Source organism: Patiria miniata, unplaced genomic scaffold, assembly GCF_015706575.1.
Source record: "Patiria miniata isolate m_02_andy unplaced genomic scaffold, ASM1570657v1 HiC_scaffold_7, whole genome shotgun sequence".
NCBI classification, from domain to species: Eukaryota; Metazoa; Echinodermata; class Asteroidea; order Valvatida; family Asterinidae; genus Patiria; species Patiria miniata.
Window position 1 is genome coordinate 46583971 of NW_024037074.1, and position 25262 is coordinate 46609232.

At 40.0% G+C, this 25262-nt stretch overlaps 1 protein-coding gene across 1 annotated transcript in view; it reads right to left on the bottom strand.

The window, feature by feature from the left end:
• Positions 1-1066: 1066 nt before the first annotated feature.
• LOC119744446 (integrin beta-1-B-like) overlaps positions 1067-25262 on the bottom strand; it is a 30216-nt gene continuing 6020 nt past the window's right edge. The window contains exons 2-24 of the mRNA XM_038220375.1: positions 23594-23700; positions 19687-19763; positions 18967-19080; positions 18259-18346; positions 17876-18007; positions 17229-17325; positions 16392-16476; positions 16124-16210; positions 15610-15693; positions 15013-15090; positions 14501-14596; positions 14263-14352; positions 13590-13777; positions 12833-12917; positions 12030-12172; positions 11360-11432; positions 10410-10491; positions 9947-10074; positions 8940-9032; positions 7963-8089; positions 7161-7271; positions 6752-6918; positions 1067-6121 (exon numbers count right to left, since the gene is read on the bottom strand). Of these exons, the coding sequence (XP_038076303.1) occupies positions 6059-6121; positions 6752-6918; positions 7161-7271; positions 7963-8089; positions 8940-9032; positions 9947-10074; positions 10410-10491; positions 11360-11432; positions 12030-12172; positions 12833-12917; positions 13590-13777; positions 14263-14352; positions 14501-14596; positions 15013-15090; positions 15610-15693; positions 16124-16210; positions 16392-16476; positions 17229-17325; positions 17876-18007; positions 18259-18346; positions 18967-19080; positions 19687-19763; positions 23594-23678 (2373 nt within the window). The 5' untranslated portion in view covers positions 23679-23700 and the 3' untranslated portion in view covers positions 1067-6058. The remainder of the gene's footprint in view (positions 6122-6751; positions 6919-7160; positions 7272-7962; positions 8090-8939; positions 9033-9946; positions 10075-10409; positions 10492-11359; positions 11433-12029; positions 12173-12832; positions 12918-13589; positions 13778-14262; positions 14353-14500; positions 14597-15012; positions 15091-15609; positions 15694-16123; positions 16211-16391; positions 16477-17228; positions 17326-17875; positions 18008-18258; positions 18347-18966; positions 19081-19686; positions 19764-23593; positions 23701-25262) is intronic.

Consider the following 25262-nt stretch of genomic DNA (forward strand, 5'->3'; position numbering starts at 1 on the left):
ATTGAAACAAGTGCGAGTGCAGGATAAGCTCTGGCCGTGTTAGACTCAAGTGAGGCTGACGTTGCCAGAAGTCTTGCATGAAAGTCTTGCAAGAAAACAATCAAAATGATCCCTGCCAGAGCTTTAAAAATGCGGCGCCGATGGCACATATGGTACACCATACTTTTGGTCAACTTTCGGGACAGACAGACAGACAGAGAGACAGAGCGACATTCAAGTGACATGTACAAGGTCCTGCCAGAGCTTCAAAACTAATAAAAAAATCCAACTTGACATTTTGCCCAAAATACTGGGTCGTTTGCCAAATCCAGGGGCCTACTTTTATAAACACTTTAAGATAACGGAAAAAACACAAGATTTCTTTTAAGATAACGAAAAAAAACACAAGATTTCTTTTTTAAATCTCAGGAGTTCCTCTTTGCTTTCCTGTAGATTTGGGTTGTATAAACCACCAAACAAGGAAGACGCACACAATTCAAGATAGCATACCTCGCTTTTTATTGTTTTAGTAAAAAAAAAAATACAAGCGCAAAAAGCTGAAATTATTTATTTTACAGGGAAAAAATACACAGGTTCAAAAGTTGCATACAAAGTTTATATTGGTTGAAAAATCACACTGATGATCGTTTAAATTATATCGTCATTATTCAAGACATTTAAAATATTCCAAGCAATTGTCTTGTTTTGTTGGAGTTTTTTTCACTCACAATTGATGTTTTGCCAGAACATGATTAGTTTTCCGAGCTAGGGACTTTTTGCTGTACATGACTTATTGCTTCTTGGTTAAGGAACATAACAAAATTGTGGAATGTTGATATAAGAAATCCAAGGGAGGGGGGGGGGGGAACGGAACTATGACTACATGTATAAGCAACATGCTATGATAAATATTTATAGTATGATAAAAGATTGATAAGAAACCCTAAAGCTTATAAGCGATGCAATAATAAACTGAATATTATTAGTTACTGAATATGTTAGGCGAAATAGAAAAAAAAACATGTTTAGCGTCCCCACCCGCTCCCTCTTTGGAGGTCGCCTCCTTTTTTTCTTTTTTTCTTTTTTAAACCGAAAAAATGAAAAATTTTCAACAAGTGACCTCATTTTGGCCTCTATCTGTTGCATCTAGCCCATATAAAGGTGTTATGTCATTTCCTGAGTCCAATGGTGGCCATTTTTTTTAAAAAGTGGCGGCCATCTTGAAAAATAGCCCGGTCGAGCTGCCATTTTGGAGGGGAAAAAAAAGGGCCTCCCGCTTTTTTTTTTTCAAAAAGGCAGGATGCTAAACATGTTTTTTAATTTATTTCGCCTTACGTGCATCTAGTATCCTGTGGTATTAAAAAAAAATTATCTGAAACAGCCAGTATAAACAAGCCTTTTACTGGTACCTAAAATCACTGAAATTACACTCTTTTCTATATTAATTTAATACCAACATGTAATCAGGTACATTAAAGGGTGCTCCAAAAAAAAAAATTACACTTTTTCAGAGGCAGATTTCTCAAAATTGAAGAGACATGTTGAAATTGTTTTAAGATATTCCTCAACTACAAGTTCTTGGACGTAAATGGTGAAAAAAGTTGAAAATAAAGTAGGAAATAGCGGCCATTTGCAGAAGAATGGTCAAAAACTAGTTTGTTCACATCTATGGCAGTCATGTAGACCTAATTACAATTACTGCTGTTTTTTGTGCGTGCAGTGCTATTGTGTGACCATATCTCATAGATTTGCGTGTGGACAAACTGATTTTCTTTAATTAAACCATCGCCGTTTCTTAAATTAAGCTTTATTTTCAGCGCCGTTTCCACCATAAACCACCAAGATGCTGTACTTTAGGAATACCTTAAAAAAACTTTAACACGTCTCCCCAATCCCAAGACATCTGCGTCTGAAAACAGTATTAACGTTTTTTTGGTCCACCCTGTACAAGCACGGCTTACAAGTTAACGTTACTATGTTCTACTAAAAAGCTAGATTGAGCACCGTATTCTTAAGAATAATAATTTATAACGTTACTGCTTTGGAGGATAATGAGAATGTTTTGCTGTTCTCCACACACCTATCCTATTGATCCTATCAACATAGGATCTGTATTCTGTTATTAGTGCTATAGAGTAACTTGGCAAACAAGATGAGAAGCCCTTTTTAAGGTAAAACCACATTCAAGACGCACTTGCATTTTGTTAACTCTACTGGTCGAAGGAGCCCGAAGTGCGTGTATTCTGTTATTAGTGCTACAGAGTAACTTGGCAAACAAGATGAGAAGCCCTTTTTCAGGTAGACCATATTCGAGGCGCACTTGCATTTTGTTAACTCTACTGGTCGAAGGAGCCCGAAGTGCGTGTGTACTACCCACGGATCCTCGCTGACAGCTGGCGTCCTGACAGATATCGGACCACTGAAAGACGGCAGTTGCACGCCGAGTCTCGCGCAGGACGCGCAAGTGTCGCATCACGCATCTAACCGGAAATTTGGGAAAGTCGCTTATCCTTGTGTAGGATCCGTGTACTACCTATGCGCGAGACTGGTTTCACCAGATGGCTTCTAATTTTGTTTGCCGGAATAGTCTGTAGACAGAATTTTGCGAAGTCACATTTTGTGAGGCATTTATTAGCCTTCCTTCTATGCTGCACACAATGCAAACAGAAATTAATCCTAAGACCAGCATTTTAAAATAAATGGCTTATATACAACTATTACATGTATGCACGTACTACAGTACATGTATGTCCCCAAAAAAGTCCACCTAAATATTTTTTAAATAACAATAAAACCACAAAGTAAATTTTGAAGAAAAAAAATTGATTGTGCAGATACTTCTTATCTTTGGCCTCAACCCCTATGAGTTTGATTTAACTTCCCCCAACGCCTCACTGCACAATGGTCAATTGAGTGTCTGCACAATTAAAAAATTTCAAAATATACTCAAATATATTTAGACGGACACATTTTTCGGGACATACTGTATATTACACACTACAGACATTATAATTTGCATAAGTGATATAATAAGGTATGAGACATTACAATACCACACTACTGTCCAATATTTATTCACGTACATGTACTGAAACTTTCACCCAGAAATTACAATTATATTACAAAAACAATTACAAATGCATTATTATTTTTGATTCACTTTACAAAAAGGAGGAGCCCAGGTCTCCAGCACCCTGTCTTAATCGATGCTATTCATTTAGGTCTTTAACCCTGACTCTGTTAAAAAAAGTCTTACAAGACACATATCGGTGACAATTGGAAGACAATGCGAAGACAACTTTCAGCTCAGGCAACAAAAGCCACTGTTATTATCAGTTTTGGAGGACATATATTTACAGAATTTCTCGACTTTTACTTCCTTTGTTCAACAGCTAGGAAAACACATATACAGTCGAGTTTTGTTATAACAAACTCGTTCGGACCTAGCCAAATTGTTTGTTATATCAGAAGTTTGTACTATGAGGAACATCAGTCCCATTCATTGTGCACATAAATGCACAGTCGGGACTAAGGCTTTATGTTTGTTATAACCAGAATTTTGTATTAACAGAGTTTGTACTAACGAGAGTCGACTGTATATAACTATTGCATTGTTGTAGACATGTTTACTCATTTAATGCTTTTCTTCCTGTTGAACCACAAATGCAAAAGATTCAAACCTTTTTTTGTTTAAAATTTGAAGGGGGTGGGTTATGGGCTTAGGGTAAGATTTAATGTAAAAACCTGATCATATTTGGAAGACGAAGCACTATTTTTAATTTTTATTTAACAAGTTTACAAAAATTTGTCTTCTTAGTATCAAATTACACAAACCAAAACCTACCCCAAAAAACCCTTTCTGGATGCTAAATAATTGTATTCTAATACAGCTTTCCAAATAAACAATTGACAGCTAAGCATAGTTAAAAAATAAACTGTAACGCAGCGTGTTCTATCCAATGAATAAATATACAAAGCTACAACTACATGTTATTCACTCTATGAATCTCTACATTCACACGCATGTGCAATTTATTTAATCAGCGCCAATACCAAAAAGAAAAATATTACTGAAATGTACATAACATTTTCATCCTTAAACACACACAACATTGATTTTTTTTTCTGGATTTATTCTTCAAATTACAACCTGGTGCCACTGGTTGCGTGAATGGTCTGGAAAATGTTTTCAAAGTTTGTTCGTATTTTATTCCCCATTCTCACACCTAAACCTGGAAAGGACTGAGAAATTGTGGTAAAGTGTCTAGCCTTGGGACACAAGCCAGATTGATCCCCTGGCATTGTGCAGGATAAAACTGTGATCATGGGACAATAGTGCTGCATAACACTCCTGGTAGGAGAGAAGCAATTGTGGTAAAGTGTCCAGCTTAGGGACACAATCCAGACTCATCCCCTGACATTGTGCAGGATAAGACTGTGATTATGGGACAATAGTGCTGCATAACACTCCTGGCAGGAGAGAAGCAATTGTGGTAAAGTGATCTGGCATTTTCATCCTCCAACAGGATACTTGTGTTTGCCTATTTTAATCATTTTTAGTTTCATTTAGTTCCAGGTATGTTGTGGACTTCCGGATACACGTTGAATTTGCCAACTAAACATGTGTGATATGACAGACAACTAAACCCACAGACCATAGAATTGAACTTTCCATCGGAACAGTGGTACAGTTTCAGATTCTCCCCTGACTTGGCCATTTTAGATTTTTCGTTAACCACTTCCTCGTAAAATGTAAGTAAATCTGAGACAATGCATGATTAAACAAATATCTGGGTCGATAGAAACACCGATCCATTTCGCTCACTGATCACAATCAGGGTTTCTTGAATAACAACTATTTCCATATTGCAAGCAGGAACAAAACTGTTTCGCAAAATACATTTTAACATCTGAAATCTGATTATCACTTGCTTGGATTGATGCCGGCGGGCAAAAGTACACCATTGCATATGCATTTGTGCCTTACCCTTATTTGTTGAGTTGACTTCTCTTTTGTAGCTTTATATTTGGTTTTGTTTTTGCAAAATCACTTTTATCTGGCCGAAACAAAAAAAGTCTCTGGTCAGAGCAAAATTCCGGAACTGATGCGGCAATGCACTTTTTCTTTTTTTCAAGCTTGGATTGCACAGACAAGGTGGGTCAGTGTTTTGCTTTTTTTGTCTTCTCGTATACATTTGTGTCCTCCATCAATTTGCCTTGGTGCCCTCCATCATTTGCCTCGGTGCCCTTTCCCATTTCTTGGTGCTCCTGGTTTGACTGGATGCTCTCCCCACGCCTTGGTGTCCTCCATATCTGCTTGCTACCCCCTCTTTTGCCTACATGTAGGTTCCCTTCTCGTTTGCCTAGGTACCCTAAATGCTTTTGTTCACATATTCCATACAGCCACGGCAACTTTAACGACTTGGACTTTGCCTTCAAAATGTTTTAAAAAACAAGGTACGAGGCCGAGCTGCCAACAGACATTTGAGGCCGTGCGCTGTTGTAGCAACCGCGGAAAATTTGAAAAAAAAATTAAAAATTGATGCGCATGATCAAAATTGATGCGCCCTGACCAGAGACTGACTATTTTTTTTGGGGGGCCTTAAAGTACTTCTTTTTCTTGGTAGACTTTACGTTCAAAGAGTGCGAAAACATAAAGTGGAATATTCATTAAAAGCGGACTTAAAAATTGTCTTAGCTTTCAAAGTCTCATTTTTTAATTTTCACTGAAGAACGACACAATGACTCGTCCAGTTGTGAATATAAAACCAAGAAATTAAAAGAAAGTTTTGGTTTAAACCAAATACTAAAGGGAAGGCCCAAGATTGTTGCTGCTTTGAAAATTCCACCGTGGACGCCTTAACGATGGTCAGTGTTGTGTGGTAACATTTACACAAAAAAAACTTCTACATTTCAATTTATTTTATGGATAACACTTATCATTTTGTTCTGCTCTGGTGATAATTATAACATTAACACTTACAACTCAGTTTTTAAAAATCAGTTTTAGGATTAGAAAATTGTTTTAAACAATGACCAGTTAGAAAAATAGAGTTGTGAGTCGAGAAAACAAAGGCAGTTACTTGCCGTACAGCGGGTTCTTGTATGTCGAGGTGGAGGGCTTGTAAATTGGGTTCTCGCTCTACAGGAAAAAAACAAAACAGCAAGAAACAAAACTCATTAGATATGATATAACGACAATAATTTGGGAGGCTAATCATCCTTACTCGCAGCTGGAATGCTGAAGTGCGAAGGACGCGGCTACAATGGGTCGGGCCGCTGGCACGTAAAGACGCCTATGGCTGCCGGCCACATCAACCCATATATGACCACGGAGCACAGCCTGAGATCGAAAGTGTTAATTATTTCTGTTGGCAAAATTGTCCTCGTGTCGGAAAAATCTTGTGTCCGTTGACTAAAAAAATGTGCTGGATAAGAAGCGCCACTCATTGTTCGGTAGTGCCGATGATCGTCTGCTTTGAAACAGCGCACTCTATAGCAAGATTGTGTCCAGCCCCCCCCCCCTGAAAATTTGGCATGCGTAGAAAAGCACATCCATTTAAGTTACCATGATTAGCAAGAAAAATATAAAGTCCTTTTTTTCCGCGATTGTGTGTGTATTTTTTTACCCAAACTCTGTTGTTTTGTTTTCGCGAGTGTTGTGACGTCTCTTGGAAAGTGAATAGCGGTAGTTATTGTCTAATGTAGCCATGATATACGTTTTGAACAGCGCCCCCATGGGAAGATGGTGTCCAGCCCCCCTTGCTCTTACCTGGTCCCACTTGGCCTGTGCTCGGTCCTTCTCAAACCGGGCAAACTCCCGCGAGTCGTGGATGTAAGTCAGGAGACGCCAGATGAAGAGCAAGATCAGGCCGATGATGATGATGCCAACGACAATGCCGATGATGATGAAGGCGCTGTTGACTGGCACAGGGCACACTGTAAGGGGGATGAGAGGTCAAAGGTCACGAGAGGTCAAAGGTCACAAGAGGTCAAAGGTCACGAGAGGTCAAAGGTCACAAGAGGTCAAAGGTCACGAGAGGTCAACGGCTATTACGAGACCAAAATGACACAGGTTTTGAAGCCTCGGCTTTTTAACACACCTACTCTTTATCAGAAAAATTTAAAATAGCTTGCAAGACCTTAAAATCTATCCTGTTGAAAAAAAATGAAATTCTAACCTGGTTCCTCTTGTACTAGCAAGATGAACGTTCCGTTCTCCAGCGTCTGATATGTGAAGAGTACTGAGCAATCCTTATCGTTGTGGTACAAGCAACGCTCCGACTGTTCGTCTGCAAAAAAAGTTTAAATAAAAAACGGAAAGGAGTTTTTTAAAAGCATCTTTCAAATTTGTTTTTACAATTCCTCACTTTTTTTTAGGAAAGTAACTATGATGGGATACAGAGAAAAAGTTTCGGGTTATGGACGGAAAAATTCTGGAAAAATATCACCTCAAGAATTCCTCCAGTTGTGAAATTTCCTAAACCAATTTTTGTATGCACTGTCTTATTGAAAAGCTTACTACACTGTTATAATAATAACCGGTATTTATATAGCGCTTTTAACGGGGTATCAAAGCGCTTTACAATTATTATAACAACTGTTCAACGGGCAAACACTCCTGAAACCTTCTCAACTCCCTGGGGAGCATACACGGCCGGTAGGCAGCCATTTCGGCACTCTTGGCCGTTATCAACCTCTCACAGTCACCAACTCTGCCCTCACAGGTACCAAGCTACTCCTGGGTGGAGAGAAGCAATGAGTGACAAAGTGCCTTGCTTCAGGGCACACGCACCATAACCCCGGGCAGGATTCGAACCCACAACCTGCAGAATTACCCGCAGACCACAAATTCACTGCTCCAGGCCACTAGGCCACGACACTCCACTGTTAAAAATGGCCAAAAATATTTTTAAAAAAGAGAGAGAGAAGAAAAAAGGGATTTGTGACAGGAATAGAACCCCAGACCGCTCGTAATCTAACCTGATGGTAGTTCCTTCACCGGAATGACTGGGTAGGGACAACGGTCGCATTGCTCCTCACTCAGTCCTTGACCAAACTGCTTGCATTCAACACAGTCCTTGTTTACTTCACACTTGCCTGGGCAAGCCTGAATCATTGATAAAAATAAAGGGACAATCAGTCAGCGACAGACCTGAGCAAGTCTAATTCCCGAGTGGCATTCAGTAAGCTGGATAGGTAACCAGTCTAATTCACAAGTCACAGTCAGTGAGGGACATTGGCCTGTCAATTTTTTGAATCATTTAGTATTCAACATTTGAACAGTCTTCCGGTTACCATGGCCGATTCGGCCGAAATGACCTCGCTTGACTTCGCGGGGTACACACGCTTGGAGGTGGACGGGTATTGTAAGCACATTCATTAGCATAACTCGGCTTGACTTCGTGTGGGTCTCGCGATCGACAAATCTGGAAGCCCTCCAAAAAATGTTGATATTTACCGAATAACTCGTGAAGGAGGTGATGTATCAATATTTACTGCACACCATATGTGGATAGGAACATTATTAATATTCATGAGGCTTGAAAAACTTGACAGTAACAAACACCAGTTTTTACAGCTCCGAAAAATGGCCGCACCAAAACCTATTTTTCCGATTTTTGATGAAACGTACTGAACATATCAAAACAATTTTTAGCACACAGTTGGAAGGAAACAAACTCAGATAAGTGGCATGAAGATACGGTCTTCAAAACGGGAGAAATTGATTTTGAAAGGTTTCACCCGCGAACATCAAAGGGTCTGCGTAAGGGTACTTTGAGCTTGTTTCATTCAAAATACAGTATTCTGTAAGTGGCCAAAATCGGCCGTGGTGACCGGAAGACTATTTTACACTGTAAACATTTTCATAATGCATAACCCCACACATCAACTTGGTAGCGGCAACCTTGATTATTCGTTGACCTTTTGACCCTCTGTGCTTGAACTCTACGACTTACAGGGCATTCCTCGCATCGTTCCCCTCGGTACGGTGTGGTGACGTTGCACTCGCACTTGCCGCAGTTGCAGACTCCAAAGCCATTGCAAATCAGCTGGATGAGAAAAAAACAGGAAATATTTTGTTGTAATAAAGATCGTAGAAGTATTTGGAAAACCCATTTTAGTCTTGTTTCCTTTATCTTACAAACACAGAAAGGTTTTCCCAACATTTGTTTTGCTTCATAGCTTTCCTTTTGCGATACAAATTTGTTTAAAATATCAATAAGGAAAAAAGAATGGATGTTGGACGAACTTGTGAGGTCTTGGTTTGTGACAACACGGCCCAATTCAATACTTAAATTTTGCTCAGAAACTTGCTTAGCAGAGCAACGGTCATCCGCAATACATTGTGCATGAAGTTATGGCCGGTAACCTATTTCTTGCTAAGCATATATCTGGCTACGGCTCACAATGACACATGGACATGTGTGTCTCTGCCAGCCGCAGCCGCAGCCGCATATTTCGGTAACCTATTTCTTGCTAAGCATATATCTGGCTATGGCTCACAATGACACCTAGACGTGTGTCTCTGCCAGCCGCAGCCGCAGCCGCATATTTCGGTAACCTATTTCTTGCTAAGCATATATCTGGCTATGGCTCACAATGACACATAGAAGTGTGTCTCTGCCAGCCGCAGCCGCAGCCGCAGCCGCAGCCGCATATTTCGGTAACCTATTTCTTGCTAAGCATATATCTGGCTATGGCTCACAATGACACATAGACGTGTGTCTCTGCCAGCCGCAGCCGCAGCCGCATATTTCGGTAACCTATTTCTTGCTAAGCATATATCTGGCTATGGCTCACAATGACACATAGACACGTGTCTCTGCCAGCCGCAGCCGCATCCGCATATTTCGGTAACCTATTTCTTGCTTAGCATATATCTGGCTATGGCTCACAATGACACATAGACACGTGTGTTACTGCAAGCGGTAGCCGCTTATTTCGGACAGGATCCAATTTTTACCCCGTTGGAGGCTCTGCAGGTATCCAATCTGGTTGAGCATTCGCAGGCGTCCCCCTCGAAGCCCGGTTTACAGTTGCACTTGCTTCGTTTGGTCTTCTCATCACACACGCAGACCCCGCGATCCGGGCCTGATGAAAAAATACAAAAAACACCACAAATCTGTGAAATCTTTTCCATTCTGAAGTGGAAGGAATGAACCTTATGGTCTGACTGATGCACAGTAGCGTATGGGTTCAATCCCCTGGACGTTGGGGTATTTATCAAGCTGAATGTAAAGTAATTGTGGCTGGGCTCTACCTCCTCAATCCTACAAAATCCTACAAAACCCTACAAAATCCTACAAAACCCTACAAAATCCTACAAAACCCTACAAAATCCTACAAAACCCTACAAAACCTTCTGGTAGATTTTGAAGGATCTGGGAGGTTTGAAGTCAGGGTTGAAGCATCGTTTGGTTACATACCTCCACACAGCTCTCCCTTGTAGCGATCACAGGAGAAGTTATCACACTCACAGTGTGCGCCAGACACTTGCTGTGTTGGGTCCTGAATAAACATGAGAGGGGTCAAAGGTGAATACTTCCAACTTATGAATATTCATCAAACTATACTGTGTAGGGTCCTGAATAAACATGAGAGGGGTCAAAGGTGACTACTTCCAACTTATGAATCATCAAACTTACTGAGTGGGGTCCTGAATAAACATGAGAGGGGTCAAAGGTGAATACTTCCAACTTATGAATATTCATCAAACTTACTGCGTGGGGTCCTGAATAAACACGAGAGGGGTCAAAGGTGACTACTTCCAACTTATGAATATTCATCAAACTTACTGTGTGGGGTCCTGAATAGACATGAGAGGGGTCAAAGGTGAATACTTCCAACTTAGGAATATTCATCAAACTTACTGAGTGGGGTCCTGACTAAACATGAGTGGGGTCAAAGGTGAATACTTCCAACTTATGAATATTCATCAAACTTACTGAGTAGGGTCCTGAATAAACACGAGAGGGGTCAAAGGCGAATACTTCCAACTTATGAATATTCATCAAACCTACTGAGTGGGGTCCTGAATAAACATGAGAGGGGTCAAAGGTGAATACTTCCAACTTATGAATATTCATCAAACTTACTGAGTGGGGATCCTGAATAAACATGAGAGGGGTCAAAGGTTATTACTTCCAACTTAGGAATATTCATCAAAATCACTTTGAGGAGGGTCCTGAATAAATATGAGAGGGGTCAAAACTGAACACTTCCAACTTATGAATATTCATCAAAATCACTTTATGGGATCCTGAATAAACATGAGAGGGGTCAAAGATGAATTCGTACAACTTATGAATATTCAACAATTATCACTTTGAATTCTGTATTCCCTTGAAGTTTAAACTTGGAGTTTTTTGGTTCTTACCGGTCTTTGGAAGCACACACACTGTCCACAGACACAGGACCCGCGACCCGAACAAACAATGGAAGAATTGCCACTGTAAATAAATTATCAAAACAATTTGATTTTGACAGAGACAATCCTGATGAGAAAAAACCTCAATAAAAACACTTTTCAAAAGTTCATTTCCAGTTCCAGTTTCAAGGTTGACAATAACAAGGAAGGAAACAGTGATATTATGAATTATGGCGCAAGAATACATTCTTAAGACACAAAAAAGCTCTCACAAGGAACCAACTTTATAAAATAAATAAATCTACAAAAATTGTTTTTACAAGATGTTTACCGAAGCTGATAACGATGTGACAAATGACAACTAAGACAGTTTGGTAGATATGCATTGTTTCCTCCTTTTTCTTTTTTGAAAACCACCCACAAAATGTTTTCAATTGCATTTGCGGGCAAATAATCCTCCACTCCGATTGCCATGACAACAGTTAACAAAATTAACGACAATAGCATTTGTCATGAACAAAAACCAATTAAAGATAAATTTAACAAAAGTTACACTCTAAGAGTACGTGCATCACAAAATTAGATTTTATTCATTTTTTTTTTTTTTTTGATCTCTCAAAATGGCCGTCTGTGCAGGTTAACGTAGTAACGAGAATGTGCATTTCTCAGATTAACTTACGCTCTGCATGACAAGTCATTATCGCCGAGATCAGCGTCGTTGCCGCTGCATTCACAGTCCTCGCCGTAACGCCCCTGGTTACACGTGCAGCTGCCGCATTCTAACGTGCCGTTACCCATGCTGCACTTGTCACTGTTCATCACCTGTCAAAATACAGACATTTTGATTGGTCCATTTTAAATCTCTTGATCTAACAGTTTGTATGAAATGTCTACAACGATCAACTCTTACGACAGTTATTGTATTTTACATTTCATACTGGAAAACTATAAAGTTTAAATAAATTAACCAAACCCCGAGCACTTTTACTAGAAAGTATCCTGAATCCGCAAAAATCGATCAATATTGTCATGCGGAAAAATTTTTGGTGTCCTGAGTCCATCAGAATCCACCAGTGAGTCCATCAGAATCCACCAGTGTAGTACATATACCGAACACACCAAACATATAGCCAAGGAGTTAAACTTTTGAGATCCTGAATCCATCAAAGTCCCCCAGCTACTCAATATGGAGGTATCCTGAATCCATCAAAATCCTGCAGTTCCCTTTAGGCTTACTTTCCTGAATCCATCAAAATCCCCCAACTTTTTCAATATGGAGGTATCCTGAATCCGCCAAAATCGTCCAAAACATGGGTGTGGATTTTGGTGGATTAAGGTATCTTAGGGTTAATAAAAACAAAAAAGTGTCATTAACTTGTCATTGTCTTGATTTCAACTCTGAATTTCTTGCTAAAAATGTTCATTAATAACCCAAAGCCCTTCTAAAAATGTCTGTAGTTGGGGACAAGAACATTTTCTTACCTTTTGTGCTTCACAATCGCATTCACAGACCACTTCCACGGTTACTACTAAGTCCTCATTGAAGCCAATCGGTCGGACAGTAAACCTGCAATTCAGTTAAATAAATAACGTCTAAGCAAAAAATAACATATTTTTATACTAAAACAAAGAAAACTAGAGGGCGCTCGAACACTTCATGGCATCACCGATCATTTTTTGGAAAGGTCAATCCAGCCAGACACTAACATCGTTGAAAGCAAGTTTACATCTTTTTCCACTTTCAAATTATTAGACTGAATTTGAATTGTTTCCCTCGTGTAGCTGTCCCAATAACTGCCAATAGGGCTCGCTCAATGACTGCCATTTCTGCTGTAGAAGTGCAACTGCGTATTTTACGCAATCTAGCACGCATTGCGCAGTGTTGAAAATGTTCCAAACACGCGTGCTTGTTGCTCGGAATGTGTTCGAAATACGACACAGCTGACGCTCAAATTGCCGATGCACGTGGATGGTCTGTAGGAAATGACGTCATTTGAGGGAGACCTGTAGCAGTCAGCCAACACCGCCACAGAGGGCGCTACATACAAAATGAAAGAAGTCTAATCCCGAGAAGTTTGGCATCTGGACCCGGATATTCCGAGCGCACTTCACTATATTCAAGCTAACGTGCACCCTGGAGGTATGCTTCAGAATCTGTAGGGGTCCGGCTTCAAAAATCAAACTCCAGTAGCTTGAACAAAGTCTGGACACGAAGAGGAATGCTAAGTGGTATATTTACGTTTGAATGCGTTGCTCGGAGCACGACGTGGCCGTGACGGACAGCGTGAAATTGACCGTGTCACCCAGCTTCAGTCCGCTGCATTCCCTGGACCCCGGTAGGACCTGGCCCCTCAGGCAGTGGGCTGTGTACGCCACCGTGATGTTCTCTGGCGCGTTGTCAACCACTTCAACTTTGGAGGTGATTTTCTGAGGATATAAACACAGAAACATTAACTGCAACTTCAATTTTGTTTTCTGTACTTGGAAGGGCCAAGCTATTCGGCTCTCTCAATGACCTACGTGACCCGGCCTACATCCGTGTACCGGAAGGCCAGTGTTACCATTTAATTGGCAAAGATCGTATAGCGCTGGTAGTAGGCAAGCATTCAAACTGTGATGGACGGCAAAAACTGTGGAAATAAAACATGGACCAAACACCCAGTGCTTGGCTGATAAAAAATTGATGGTTATTTTACGTGCAAGTAAGTCCTAGTTTACAGCGCACAATGTGGTCGCTATCTAAACGCTTGCCGACAGCAATTGCGGACCGATCACGGGGAAATCAGATGGTCACGTGGTACTTTGACGTCATACGCTCGGAACCTATGGTTCTCCGACTGATCCAGTTACTGATTGACTGAGTAACTGGGTACAAATAAAGGCAACTTCGATCGCTGGGTCTCGGCACTTACGTTATAATTTTCTTTGACGAGATCTACTACGTTACTGGAATCCACAGCCAGTATTCCGGCAGTGGCCGCTTCGATGTACTGCGTCAAATTCTGAAACGGGAAAAGAACGACAGAAAACATCATGACAAGTTTTGTAATGGTTATAATGGTTGTACAATTACAGCTCGTATGTCTGATTCAAGACTGGTGATCCCATGCTGCGGTGACCCAATTTAGCCCATGATCTGTGTTAACTCACCGAGTAGATGCCAAACTCTGTGTAGGTGACGGCAAAGATTGGAATGATGCTGTTCTCCTGCATTTTGGCGTTCAGTTGTCCGATGGAGGGATAGTCCTGCAAATGGGCAACACAAAGAGAATTAGGGCCTCCCATTCTTCGGCATTATCGTTTTTGAATGGACGGCTCCCGATTAGGCCATAAAAGCCCTGACAACTTTTGGTTTGTGTACATTTCTCGCAGTGCCTGTGACCGAGTTTGACCGAGCCACCGTGGTCACCTGACCAAAAGTCGTGATCCGATTGGTCAATTGCGCACTGTTTGGTTGGTCTACATCAACGGCCGCCTAAAATGGCCAGTAGTGCTGGAAACGAGATTTCTTCCATAACCAGTTTGCGTCGAAGGACTAGGTAACAGGCACTGGCTGTTTTTATACACAGGCGTGGCTGATGGGTCAGAACATTTTTTGTAAATCTCTTGAGGGGAACTACATTACTCATGACCCGCTTACCAAAATGGTTGACTCTGCTTACCAAAATGGTTGACTGTGTGTAATCTCCATTGAGGTTCAGGTGACAACTACCGTCGTTGGGTGTAACAATACCACCAAGCTGTTGAGAAAAAATTTCAGAACTTCATTTTATCTTATGTGTGCTAAATCACGTGACCCTTCCTTCCGGTCCAAACCGGAAGAGCCTTATAATTTGAAAGAGGAAAAAGATGTGAACTTGCTTTCACTGATGTCAGTCTCTGGCTAGGTTGTACTTTACAAATAAAATAATGTTAGAGCGCCCTCTAGCGGCAGGTTGAAAAATGTTGCATGTCACATGTCACAAAAAAGTTGCTTAAAAACAGCCCTGTGTTTGTCCACAAACATAAGTCTAGTTAATAACATATATTTTTTTTGGGGGGGGCCTTTAACAAACATTCTGTGTGGATCGAAACGTTAGCCTGAACTGTTTAGATTTTAGTACAAAACAAGTTTGTTATTCATCAAAAATAAAATAAAAACGCACTGGTCTGAAAAGTGCGAAACTGCTGAGCCTATAATGCTCTCCAAGTAAAGCAAGATTGACATCTCTAATGGCAGTTTTTTTGGTTTTGTGAACGGCTCAAAATTTCTAAAATACCTTTCCGTCGCCAGCGTAGTGGAACGGCGCATCGGTGGTAAAGATGACCAAATGTCGAGCTTGCTTGCGCCACCCAATCTCACTCTATGAAAGCAAGGGGGGAAAAAAGATCTCAAAGAATTTTTAAAAATATAAAATTTTGCCAAACTGCCTGAAAAATCTAACAATGTAGTATGGACATTTCCCAAGCCACGGTTTTGATTCCAGCTTCGCCTACATCACTGGTTCGAGAATTTTTGAGAAGCCTTTCCTGTTCAAAGAGAATAAAAAATTGGTGTTCTTCCTGCAGAACATGTACCCAAATTTACCCTAGTCAGGAGCGTCAAATCTCCTGAAGCCCAAGCTAAGACGAAACCATGGTTTCGAAAACCCCTCAGCCTCACAAAGCCCACTTTTGTCCAAACCAACTATTTTGGCTGCGGCTTTGGTTCTTGCCATCGACATGACACAGTGCGTAGCCACAGCCTTAATCAAAATACTAACAATGTGGCTTTTATTGTGCAGTATAACTTACTGTGCAGACAGTGACTTGCATCAAGGCATCCAAGCCACCTTCAGGAGCATCCAAGTTACCGGAAGCATTTTGAACTCCGACGATATTCTAAAAAGGTACAAATAATGAGGGATGCCGTTTCCATAAAAAGTGGTAATAAAGGACAAGTACGGTCAGTGTGAAATGCAGTACTCGTTTTTCTTTACATGTTTGGGCGAATATATTGAAAAATATTATATGTTAGCGAATGGTTACAACGTCAATGCTTAAAATAACATGGGCTACTCACTGTAAACAGATCAGTGTCGAGGTTCAGGGGCAGAATGTTCTTAAAACCGTAGGGAGCCTCACATCCAGGGCAGGGGTGGATCAACCTGCATAAAACCAACAAAATAGATTTATATGAACTAACGGTTCATATAATCATCTTTCTCTCTCTCTCTGACATCATGAAAATCAAACTGGTAAAAAAAAACCAGAAACCCAAATGGCATCCCCTATTTTGTAAAGAAGTTCTGTATGTAGAGCTTTCCAGGTCTAGGATGTAAAAGCCCAATAAACGAGCTTTTAGTACAAGAATCATTCAAATCACTCATGTACTTTTCGAGTTGTGGAATTTGGAACAAAAACAAAATTGTACACAGTCCACTTCACACATACTGAAATTTGTATTCTTGTGGAGACATTTCTTTGTTCTCGTGTAGTACAGTTTTCGAGTTTGAAAGTGTAGTTTCAAAATGCTCTTATTTTAACCAGAATTAATTTCCTGGGCTGAAATTCGGATTTAATATCCCTTTTCTAAAACTCTTCCATTCAGATCAACCCACTTTGAAAATTCCTAGTTTTTGAGTAAAATCCATATATCTTTTTCGTGAAAATCTTGTGGAGACGTATTCATCTATAGAAATTGTTCTGTGGAGAAGTATACAATCTTTTGTTCCCTATTGTGTGCACGTCTCCAGAGGGCACGGTGTATCAGATCCACAGACCTTACAGACGTTGTGTGTATGTACGAAAGGCACCCGGTATTAGCGTGTTAAGATGTCACCCAGAGGCGAGTCAAAGCAACCTTGACGTTTAAACCTGTCAGCCTTGAAACTGTTGTAACCGATTGTTGAAGACTTACTTGGAAGGCACAGTACTGACGTAAGGCATGACAGTCTTATCAACGAAGGAACCAAAGCCAAGGCGGAAGTTGCTGGTAATGGCTTTCATCTCTTCGGCTGTAAAAAAAGAAAAGAAAAACAAAGAACCACAGATTATCAATAAAAGACAATAAACTTTAATAAAGCAGTGCCCAAATCTCTGGTCTAGGTTTCTGTCTACGTCTTGCTTTTAGGTTAAATACAACATTTGATTTTGCTGTAATTTTCAGAAATGGATGGATTTGGGGGCGGGTATTTTACAGCAAATTTTGTGACACTGACCTGTTTGAAGTTTTGTGTTCATAAATGCTGGGGAAAAAAATCCACTTTTCTTGAAAATGACAGCATACCAGGTGCTATTATTTCTAAGGATGCCTGAGACTATGATTCACTTACAGTTATAAAAGGTATTCCATAACAATTTGGTAGTTTTGTTTTTGATATTTACAAATGTTGTGAACTGTATGGGAACATGCTGACATAGGACATAGCCGTAGGCATAGCCATAGCTCTTAATGCCTGTGTGAGACACAGCCTTACATAGTGCTGTCTGTATTTATTGGTTAAGAGAAACAGAAATTTGGGGTTTTATTTGTTTTAATTTTTTCAATTTTTAATGGTGACGTACCGAGGGTCGTGCCGAGCTGTTTGAGATTGTTGAGATCATCTTCCATGGATTTGGATAAATCCATGACGTAATACAGATCAACGGGATAATCCTCTGCCTGTCGGACCTGCATTGTAATCTCAGTCGGTTGCCCTGGCAACGAAGGAAAAAAAAACCCAAAAAATTAAAATTCAATTCAAAATATTTATTAAAAAAAACAGCTTGGACGAGGTATATATGCACATGCACGTTATGAACAAAAAATGAACAGTACGTTATATTTTTGTTTGTGACTTTCTTCTTTGTTTTATTATTCACTGAATATTTTGCGGCTATCTCGTTAAAGCTAACTACCCTAAAATTGTGATTGAAATTGTTATTTATTTATAAACTGTTATTCATACCTGGCCTGAGCTTGAGATGTATCGCTTGCGGTTTGACTTGTACTGCCTCAGACTCTGCAATGTTGCCTGCGTTGCTGAGGGGTTCATCCTGGGGGCGGAGATTGAAGGGGAAAAAGGGGGAGGAGGAATTAATGAAATCAGAAGTCTAACATCGATAGAGTTTTATCGATATGGAGTCATTATCCCTTTCTAGTACTCACATTTGAGAAAAAATGTTCGAAGGTGCTTCTGTAGAACATGACAAAATGTGATCGTGTGACCTCATATGGGGGCCGACCGGCTGGACCTCGCCTGACACTAGAGGGCAGGCTTCAAGGCAGATGGATCGCCTTTCCCCACAGCCCTATCCAAAAGGGGTTTGCGAACTGCAAGTTCTCGAAGCGCTCATTGGACGGATTCTGTACATCCAACAACTAGGGTGGGACTTTGCTGCACTAACACTGCTTAGGGCAGATACCCTACCCACAATGCTTTGTGTTTCCTCGATCAGCTTTTGCCGAAGAGTCGGTCACCAGCGACTTCCGATAGGATGGTGTGACAAGCAAAGGCGGGCGGGACTGGACACCAACGGACACTAGCTGGCGCTATTGATGGTAGCCACAACATCTTTTGCCGACAGTTACAAGACTTTGCTGATGCGAATGACCAAATAGGGTGGGGGAGTGTCATACCCCTCCCCACCCCCTTCCCCACCCCGTACACAAATACCTTGGTTTTGTTGGAGCTGCTGGAGGGGTTACTGATGTCCGTGCAGCCGTTCTGCCCCAAGTTGTTGAGGAGATCGCAACGCGGGAAACTATTCCCATCTGCTTTCTTGTACTCCTGAATAAAGGGGTTATTACAGTAAAATGGAGTGAGCAGTGAAAATTGATCACAGTAGGAATCGAACCTCCAACCTCTGATAATAAAGTACACAAAGCTGATTGTCATTCACAGTAACTCCCTGGGCATTTTGTTTTCCGATTTCATCAGAAACCATTAGGAACATCCACATTTTGATGAAAATCAAATTTCACAGCCCAAAAAAGTTTAAATATTAGCCAAAATTCACACAATTTATCCCAGGTAACTGATAAAATTGAAGTAAGAATGCAACTTCCAACCTCGTATTATTATGCACACAAAGTTAATCACCATACCGTTACCCTTAAGCATAAATATATTTGATAGGATTGTCCTGATTTTGCCAAAAACCTCATGAACAGAAAAAGTATGTATGTAAATGTTCGTACAATTTTTCAGTGCAAAGAGTGAACACATTCTCGCTTTATCTTTCAAAGGCATTAAGCTCCATGTGAAGTAATAGTGGCAGAGCTCTGCCTTCCTCAATCCTACAAAATCTTCCAAAAAAATTTTGCTGGATATTGAAGGATCAGGGAGGGGTAGGGTTAAAAAAATTTAACACTGAAAAGCTTGCTGCCTACATACCTCTAGTGTACACCAACCACACGTTGGATCCAACGAAATGCATTCTCCACACGTCTTAGCATCAGTGCATATATTGGCTGCAATCAATCGCACACGGAAAACACAATGAAATGTCTTCCTCAATCCTACAAAAAAAAATCCTACAAAATCCAACAAAAACCTCTGAACCTTCTGATGGATTCGGACAGATCTGGGGCCAATTTCATAGAGCTGCTTAAGCACAAAATTTGCTTAAGCACAAAAACGTCTTGCTAATAATAAAATCATGTTACCGGCCAAAACTCCATGCAATTGTTATGCTAAGTAAACAACAGCTAAATACCAGTCACAAGCAATGTACATCTCATGGAGTTTTGGCCGGTAACCTGATTTTATTAAGCAAGACGTTTTTGTGCTTAAGCAAATTTTGTGCTTAAGCAGCTCTATGAAATTGGGCCCTGGGTGGTTTAAGGACAACTGCAAAGTGTTTTGTTTAGAGTCTTTATAGATTTAATAAATATACAACATTTGCAAACGTCAAAATACAACAACTACCAGAACCAAATCATTGTAAAATGCCTTGCTTGACTGTAAGTGTAAGTGAACTGAACAGTTATCTCCTCAAGCATCCTGTGAAGTCATGGGACCTGGTGTGCTATCTTTTTCAACGAATGTTTGTATCAATGGCCGACCATCATCGTTGGAACAAAAAAGAGTTGGGTTTTTTTTCCAGAATAGTGAGTAGTGCCCAAAATTTACCAAATTTAGTCAGTCCACAGTTTGTTTGCAATCGGTTAACATCCGTGAACGGGTGCAAGCCAGCTAGTCTGGTTCCCGGACCCGACTCTTTCCCCCAACATCTATAAATTGCTCTGGAAGTCAGCCAGAGAATTCGCCAATCACGTTTGTCATCGTGTGTAATATCCCAACCATAATTAAAGGGAATATACATCATTTGCTTTTGCTGTAATTTTCAGAAATGGATGGAATTGGGGGGTTGGAAATATAAAGCAAATATAGTTGCACTGACTTTTTGGAGGTTTTGGGTTCGAAAATGCTATAAAAACCAAGAAAAACGATCATTTTCCTGTAGTCTGGTTCCCTGACTCCATATAAGAAGAAACAGAGCAGTTTACATACATTGGGGAATTGTAAGGTCAGGGAACCAGTCTAGCTGGCTCGTACCCGTTCATAGGTTTGTAATCGATTGCAAACAAGTGCAATGGTCAATTGGGACCAGTATTTGAAAAAAAGCCAGTTGTTTCCAACGCTGATCGGCCGATCAGCGTTGGAAATTGATACAAAAATACCACTTTTCTTGAAAATGACAGTATACCAGTCGCCATAATTTTACAGGATGCTTCAGGCTGTCATTTACCAACATCCTATTAAGGTATTTCGCAAAAACTTGGTAGTTTTTTTTTTCGATGTTTGCAAATGTTGTATATTCCCTTTATAGCTATCCTACCGAAATGGGAATCACAGAGCCCACAAAAATGTCCCCCCCCCCCAACAAATTGGCTAGATCTGGAAGAGTCATCATTTCTTCTTCTGGTGTAACTTGATACGTGTCTGTTTGCATTCCAGACTTGACAGAAATATTCACACACACTGAGAACACACTGAAATATACTTAAGAAGCCGTTCATTGTAGTATAGGTATGGCATACTACAATATAAATGTACATCACATCAGGTTCATTCATAAATTTTGGGCCCAATTCTTTTTGAAAGTGTCACTGTGACTGATACGATTTTGTAAATTCAGCTCGGCACATTCTTTATCCCTTACCCCCTTAAGCTTACTTTAGGGTAAAGTACCACATACTACAGAAATTAGGCCCAAAAAAAAAAAAAAAAAGTTCTGCTTCCGGTTTCCCTACCTACCCTATTTAGACAGCCCCTACCCTAACTTTTTTATGGGAAAAATGAGGAAAAAAACACCAAAACCATCAATTTCAGACTTTTACCTTTGATTACATGCTGACGCCTCCATATCATCGTACACAAAAAAAATGGCAACAAATAAAAATTCCCTACCTATCTACCCCATTTTTGAATGCCATGTAATCGGAAGCAGAAATATATTTTTTTTTTGCCTGATGTATGCAGTACCCGAATACTAAAAATACTATTCATGAGTGCTTTGCCCACTAATATTATGCTGAAGTACTGCATACTTCAGTTTACTACGAGTAGTATTTTGTAGCTTTATGGGGTTAGGGTTTATGTCGTCTATCTCCAAGAGTGATAATGTAAATTAAGCAAAGTGCCTGCCAAAGAATAAAAAATAGTTTGAAGTCATTTGTTTTGATGCTTGCATGGCGACTTACACAGGTCAGGGGTAACAGGGACACAAACAAATGTCCCACTTTTGGACCCAGAATTTATGGAACGACGCATAAAATACATGCATGCGTCCATGAGAACTGGTCTTGATGCGAAGGAATGATTGGCGTGGTGAAAAACTAAAGAAATTTCAGAGGTTCGGACAGCATAGTCTGTCTTTATAGACAGATACGTGGATGAGGTCTTACAAAATCTATTTCTGTTTCTACCCTCAAGGCACAGATTTCCTAAGGAAGTGCTGCTTGACGTCAGGGCAGCCTGCTTGCGGTAAATAAGGAAAGGGGAGGCTGGGTACAGGAGTTGTTTGACATCGGATAATACGACGTCATTCAATAAGCCACTTGCGTGTAACCTATACCCTTTGGGATTTACATTTGAAAAATGTCTGGTACAATGACTTGCTCAGAATGCTTGGCACATTTTAACTGTGAATTCTCCAGACCAAAGACACTGTTGCTAATCACATGTGATTCGGGGCAAGCTCTTGCATAGTTACGTAAGAGACGCTCAGCACCAATACATCGTTCACAATGGGTGAGAACGGCACAAAGACACCAGACCATGCCGGAGCTGGGGGTTGCTAGCATAAGGCTTGCCCCGAATCACGTGATATAGTAACAGTCTCTTTGGTCTGGAGAATGCTAGGTTAAAACGTGCAAAGCATTGTATTAAGTCAGCGTTCCAGATTTTATTCAAATTTAACACGCAAGTGGCTTATTAGAAAAACAGAGACTGTTAAACTCCCTAGGGTGATTTACTCCGAACCTTCCTCATCCTTGCAAATCCCAACACCATATGGTAAACTGTGCATATAAAGAGTTAGACTCTGTTTATTTCTGGTATGCCTAATCCCACATTTAAAGCACAGTCAGTTTACTAGTGCAGTACTCATCCTAACAGATTCCAACAAACCCTGGTGTTGGAGTTTGGCTGGTTGGGGACCGTTAGGGTTAAAATATCCACGGCTGAAATTTTGCATATCCATTCACAGAGAAAAGTTACTTTGGCATACATGTATATTGAACCAGGGTAACAACAGACAGGGGAAGAGGGGCGGGGCAACTAGAAATGTTTTTAAGGAGGGGGGATGTTGCCCCTCCAAAATATTCTGATATTTCTAGCAGCAAATATTTCAAAAATCGTAGGAGGAATTTTTTTTGGGTGGGGGGGGTTCACCAACTGACAAAATTACATGGAATTTGTGTTTTCATATATGTATATGGTTAAATACATAATTATTTCTTTACTTATTATCTGACAAAATTGTAAGCAATACTTAGACTTATAAATGTATGGATCTGGAACATATACATGGTGAAACATGGCCGATCACGTTAGGAGTATTTCCCTGATGGCGATAAATTTTGCTAAAAAGTGAAAATAAAACTTTTGTTTAAAAAAATTTCCAAAACAAAGTTTGGTTTGATTTCAACTATGGGTTGCAAGCTAATTTACAGGTTTTGGAGTATTTTCAAGCACAGTAATAAAAAAATATATATAACCATCAGCAAAACTATTGATGTGTCAGTAACGTCAGGCCCAATTTACTGCATTTCTGTGTCATTTTCAAAATACTTACATTGCGCAAGGCACGGTGTCAGAGCTACGGCCAAAACTCCTAATATGCAGGCTAAATGTCTTGCCAAGTTGTCTGTGGGTAGCATCTTAGATTCCGGGGTCACAAGCCTGAAACAGGAACAATGTATTAGAAATCAAGATTCTGGGATATTTACGGAAAGTGAAGGGCAATGAATTAAACAATGTTTTTGCCTGTACTCTCACTTCCTTGTTTGTATGTTTATGGAGCAATATTTTCAATAACAACGGTAAAACAAATACTTACAATTTGTTTTAATCAAAAAAATATTACATTCATAGCCAACAATTTTTGGCAGAATGAGAATACTCTTAAATGTAAGTTCACATTTTTCATTTTATTGACAACTTATTTCTATTTGATCTCATTTAATAAACCACCTTTTTTATCAATCTTTCTTAATATCAGATACAGATATGCCAAGCCTACATGTTAAGGGTGTGGACTACGATCAAATTTAGAAAATTACTAACCCAGTGAAATCACCATCTATTTCTAGTTTTGCAGTAGAACTAAGGAAATATCTAAGAGACAAACCCCACACAGCCACAATTATTCAGCAAATACCGGTATGTTCTTTCCTGCCCATAGAGCTATATTAAATTACTAGAGCGCTAACTTCATGTACAAAGTAATGCCTGCTGGGCGCATCCATGTTTGTGCACATACCTAAGGAGACCTAGCAATTTTGTACGGCTTTTGTACGGCTATTTGCATATCTGCGTTTGTATTCCATACCAGTGCATTATCGAAGCCGATCGCCCAACACCGAAACGCACGCAAACAGCGCAACGGTTGCCCGTATTCGCTGAACATGCTTTTTACTGTCACGTTTTTTGAACCGTCAATAACGCACTTAAGTTGTTTGCGTGTGTTCTGCTTGCGCGTTGCATGTAGAGTACACTTTCAAAATTCAATCCATCTAATTTCATTATGTTCTACAAACACGCACATGAATTCAAAATGTCTGCGCCCAGGACAGCTTCAAAGCGTCTCCGCGTGCAGAATGGCGAGTTACATGTAGCACTCTAGTAATTTAATAGAGCTCTATGTTCCTACCCAACATGTTTGAATAATTTTCATTCATTGATTTCTTTATTTGTAACCTTTGAATATATGTAAAATGCGTTAGCACCAAACAAAACCAAAGGTGTAGTAGTTCCGTACCAGTAAAAGTCATTTGTAATTAGAATGGTAAATTAAATTGGTAGACAACAGAGAGGCCTGTTTATTACATTATGAAGTTAGTTCAAGTACGTATGCATATCTGCAAACATTCTTAACGCATCATTTAAAGGGTCCGTGAAATATTTTTTTCTTAGGAACATATTGCGTGCAACTTTCTACTCCTCTTAAAATGTATGAAAACTATTTGACATCCCTTTTTGGTTAATTTGATTGAAAAGTACATGTACACTTCTATAAACATTTGAAATTGTCCACGGTTTTCCAGATATACTGACGGCACTGTTGCTGCGATGTCATTTCAGGAAGACACGTTGTTCAGTTTAGGGGTTTTCTGTTCGAATTGCGAACCAAAAAATGTGTTCGTTGAAAACATCTGTTAGAAACGTTTGCTCACTGGCTTACTGCCATGTACTGACACAACAAACCACAAAAGAAAGGACAATTTAGGACAGACAAAATATCA